At 48.1% G+C, this 5058-nt stretch overlaps 1 protein-coding gene across 2 annotated transcripts in view; it reads left to right on the top strand.

The window, feature by feature from the left end:
• Positions 1-1174: 1174 nt before the first annotated feature.
• LOC138981199 (uncharacterized) overlaps positions 1175-5058 on the top strand; it is a 19412-nt gene continuing 15528 nt past the window's right edge. For both annotated transcript variants that reach the window (XR_011460585.1, XM_070354038.1), the window contains exon 1: positions 1175-4711. Coding sequence is in view for 1 of the 2 variants with exons in the window: in XM_070354038.1 (XP_070210139.1) it covers positions 1357-4711 (3355 nt within the window). In the remaining variant the exon portion in view is untranslated. The remainder of the gene's footprint in view (positions 4712-5058) is intronic.

Raw genomic sequence — 5058 nt, 5'->3', positions numbered from 1 at the left:
TTCTATGTCCTTAAAAGTTCCGGTATCACGTGTGTTTTGTATTCTATGTCCTTAAAAGTTCCGGTATCACGTGTGTTTCATGCAGCCAGATATGTATATCAACTATGTTTAAAGGCATAGAAAGCTGATGAATATACACGCTAATTGCTTTACCCAGAGCTGGAGACAGACTAAATTAAGTTCCCTGCAAAATATTGTGGTCTAGGAGCCCTTAAATGTTGAGATATTTGAATTTTTATTTTGATCTAGATGGTCCTATTTATAGATTTGGCAACACATGTAACGTTGATGCAAGGGAGCTAACACCGCGGCTTTGTTGACATCCTCACTTTTTCAGAGGCGAGAACAAGCTGTAATGCATGTATTATGGTCCGCGCATGGCGACATATCGTCATTATATGGTTTGACATCGATTGTGGGCAAACTACACTTTGTAAACACGGGAGTGCGTTAGTATGCCTTTAAGTATGTTCTGTATGTTCTGTATGTTTTTTCTTCTTCTTCTTCTTCTTCTTCTTCTTCTTCTTCTTCTTCTTCTTCTTCTTCTTCTTCTTCTTCTTCTTCGTCTTCGTCGTCTTCGTCGTCGTCGTCGTCGTCGTCGTCGTCTGTAAGCAAAACTGTTAGTGTTATGAAGGAGTTATATGGGAAGTGTTATATGGGAGTGCTGGCGAGAGAAGGGAAGAAGGGATAGAAAGACACCCTCCCTACCGCCCACGCCGTCGTCAAAGCACACCCCATGTCGTAGACGGGTGGCGATTCCACCCGTTTGACGTATCAAAAATAGACAGCAAGTGTGCCGTCTTTTGCCCTATTTCAATCAACTATTTCTCGCCAAACGAAAATGGGTCTGAGGGACAAAATATAGGTTAGGGAGTGAACGAGGTAGGGTGTGGAGGGCAGCCGGGGGGAGGGGGGGGGGGCAGTGGAAGGTTTGGGGAAGGTTGAGGGACAGGGTTAGAGAGAAGGGGGATATGGGCGGGAGGTGGAACAGGAAAGAAATCCACAAAGCTTTTTTCACAAAGTTTTCAAGTGGCCACCCAATCCTTTTCACGTGCGAGGATAAAAACACATGTTCGTTTAAAAAAAAAAGTGTGCAGGTACATTTCGATTGACGTGCAGTATAAAAGGCACCTGTAGACAGCCGCCAGCGGGCATTTCATTTTGATACGATGAAAAAATGTTTGCAGTTTGCCGTCTCTCTTGATCACCGTGTGGCGAGCACGCCCACCCCCTGTTTTTTTCTATATATGGCAACGATACAAGGTGTTGAGTATTAGGCAGACACACATTGGGAAAAACGGTTTAGTCTACGCAAAGGCGTGAAGAGATCACGTCTGAACTTTTTTCATTGTGACCATGGAGGTCTTAGGCCCTCTTGGAGCAGCTTTCCCTCTGCCCAAAATCTTTTCGCCAACAGTCATCATACACGAGGGCAAAGGCTGCTTCTATTCTGGCACCGTTGACAGAACGGTCAAAGGCACTGTCGAGAACAACAGTGATGTGCATTTCTTCGATTCTGGCGCCGTTAAGGCTGGCTACAACAGAAGTGTCATTGGCATTGTCGATGACAACAGCGATGTGTCAATCTTCGATTCTGGTGCCGTTCAGGATGGCAACAACAGAACTGTCACTGGCACTGTTAGGGACGACAGTGATGTGTCATTCTTCGATTCTGGCACCTTTAAGACTGGCTTCAAAACAACTACCACTGACACTGCCGAGAAAAACAGTGATATATCATTCCACCCCAGTTTCTGCTCGAGTCCCGTATTGTTGGATCTGAGCAAATCAAGTGGCTCTGGATCCTGGTGTCAGAAGGACGAAGTTTCCAGAGCGTCTTTTGACCAAGAAAAATGCGGATTTTGCCATGGACATCGACATGCAAAAGCTACCGAGGACAACGTTACTCAGAATTGTGATTGTCATATCTCTGAGAGATGCCACAAAAGAGGCAGGAACTGTGGACACAACGAAGCAGCTGTCAGACACAAGGATGGCATCTCCGTTAGAATGTCATCCTCTCAAGATACATGTACACAAGATGCTAGGCTTTCTGCATGCTGTGGCAGCAAGCACGAGAGTGGCCAAATCAAGCAGCATTTCTTCCAGGAGCCAGGGCAGAAGTTTGACGTTTCAACTTCCAGCAAGAGCCCAGAATGTGCGAGCGAAAAAGTCGTCTGTGCTGGAACATGGGTTCCTCCGCAAGGACCCGCTTCACCCCCTCCTCCTTTCTTCCCCCCTCAGATTGTTTGTTCTACTTCCATGCCCATACGAGGGCCTCCTCCCCTACTGCGTGTTCGTTCATCCCTTCCACCTCATGCTTGTCTTCAAGCTGAAGGATCTCCCTGCTTCTACTGTAGACAGAGTCATCATTTGTATGGAGCACACTCATCGCAAACTTTGAAGGCGACGTATCTAGATACCCGTAATGTTTCTCGTGATTCGCCTTCAGGTTATTCAGCAGGTCGACCACGTGAACCCACTGGATTCCCAGCAAATGATTCAGCTGATATCATGAAGAGGTATTGCAGGGAATGCGAGGGATGCTCCTTGGAGCGAAAACTACCAGGTCTTAGGGCTGCACTTTCCGAGGCTTCCCCGCAGCCCGGTGGACATTTCAAATCAACGTGTACGCAGACTTCGCCTGGACGGCAAGATTGTCGGGATCAAGAGGGTCGCTTTTCTGAAGAACACGAAGGCTGCTCCTGTGGATGTATCGAGTGTTTCCCTGGTGGTGGTGATCCAAGCTCTTTTCCAATCAGACCGGAGCACTCGAAAGGCTGGAGAAGCCAGAATGTTGAAACAGGTCATACTGGAGGCACAGACTTTGAAAAGTGTTGCAGACAATACCCAAAGCATCAGCTCCATAATGACGACGAGCCGCATGCGTCTTTTGGACATCTGAAAAATTCTGCTGGAACCAACGGTTTGGATCTGACTTTGACAGTGCAACCCCGTACACACAGCGACTATCATGTTCAGAATGAAACCGATTTCAAATGTCAAAATATTACCAAATCACTCGCTTCTGAAGAAACGGGTACTTCCCATAAGGGCAGCGAACCCCGGAGTTGCTCATCTGAGACCGTGGGGTACCACGGAATCTGGACAGTGATGAGAACAAGGGATATCGCTCGCTACCAAGATCTTTATTCTCCGAAAACTAGGGAAAATGTGGATTTTAATTTCAAGTCGAGCAGTGATACCCAAGAAAACATCTATCATCATTTCGAAGTGGAACAAAAGCGCGTAACAGGGCTCCAGGAGCAGAGATACGCTGAATCCCACGCTACAATGCACACTGGATTCGAGATTGCAGTTCTGCCTCGTTCTGAAGAGGCAGCGCCTTGGGAAAACAGCTATTCCCCAAAGGTTGCTGCATCGACAGATCTATACTCCAGTGTTACGACACACTCCCCAGACCACTGCAGTGATGAACCCTACGATTTGTCCAAAAAATCCACGAAAAGTCCGACAAATTTTAAAAGCACGAGGGAGATTTTTCCCGAAGAAGAAAGATATTCTTTGCCTTTTTCGAACCGTCTGGCTAGTTTAAAGAACTGCGGCTACTGTGGTATTCCTGCTGACTTAAACTGTAGGCGTCATCCCCTATGTACTGGGTACGGGTGTGAGCTGTTTAAGGAAACAGGGCTAAAACACCACAACGGGAGCGTGCTTCTGCCGCCCACAGAGTATCTCTTCCCTCATGAAAGATCTCCCTTGTCTGGATCTGAAATGTCCTTGACATCAGTGCCAAACGCACAGACATTCCGTAACGATCTTTTCTCAAGGTCAATATTGCTTCGGCACGCAGAAACCGACGGATGCAGTGATATTCATAGGCCTTCTCGTCTCGACAGGACTGATCTCAGTGATGTGTTCCATCCCGTTTCATTTTTGAAGTCTTTGCAGGCATGGAGTTACGGCACTTACAACAACCGTGACACGGAGAGTCTTACCTTATCGCCAAACAATAAACTGCAGCCACAGAACATTGGTCAAGCAACACGGGACAGATGTTCTGTGGCTTCACAGGTGCAAAATGTTGATTCAATGGCGACGCGGACGTGCTCAAATCTCCATCCCAGTGACCAAGCGTGTTCCGAGTGCCCGACTGAATTTGAAAGAACTAGTCAATTTCAGCATTCAGACACTGCAAACAGTGTGGATCCCAGAGTCGTAACAGATGCAGGGAAAGTGTACTTACATTTGCAAAATACAGTAACTACACCCACAACACCGTCCCCGACATCTCCACACTCCTTACATTTAACATTGTCAAGACCTACACCCAAAACGCCAGCGTCCCCATACCCCATCACAGCATCAGAGACGGGACAGCACGATCCGGGTCATTGCTCATCTGAGTGGTACACACTAGACTCAGAAGACAGACAACGAGCATCGGAACCTGACATGTACACGTCGAACTTGCAAACTACAAGACACACTATTCACCCAAAGATCGAAACCAGAACAAAACCCGAAGCAGAGCGAGTGGAGAGAAGCCCATCGTCATTGCCGCCACAGAAGGAGAGATCCCGCAAGCGCAGTGCTGATACCGCCGATGACAGTGACCGGACAGCGAAACGGCACGTGCGACTTGGAGGGAAAAGACGTCGCTCCAGACAAAAGACGTTCCAGTGCTCCATGTGTCCCGTTGCCTGTAGCAACAGGGGGCAGCTGCAGGGACATCTTCGTACTCATACAGGTAGGCGGACATAGATGTTGGATGGTGGTTGGTTGGGAGAGATGGGGGGAGGGCGGGGGGGGGAGAGAGAGAGAGAGAGAGAGAGAGAGAGAGAGAGGCCTGGAGGTTGGGGTTAAAGGAAACAGAGATATGCAGATGCAAGGGAAGAAATTAACACTCTATAATGATTCGCAAAGTGATTCCACAGTGATCTTTTTCACCGGGTAATGCTAAACGGACGGCGGACAGCCACAGCACGGGACATCTTCGTACTCATACTGATAGGTGGACATAGAGGTTGGAAGGAGGTCAGGGGGTGGGGGGGGGTGGGGGTGGGCGAGGAGGTGCGGGTTAAAGGCTGTCCTTAA

Source organism: Littorina saxatilis, linkage group LG12 (genome assembly GCF_037325665.1).
Source record: "Littorina saxatilis isolate snail1 linkage group LG12, US_GU_Lsax_2.0, whole genome shotgun sequence".
In the NCBI taxonomy this organism is placed as follows: domain Eukaryota; kingdom Metazoa; phylum Mollusca; class Gastropoda; order Littorinimorpha; family Littorinidae; genus Littorina; species Littorina saxatilis.
This window is presented reverse-complemented; position numbering and strand designations above follow the sequence as displayed.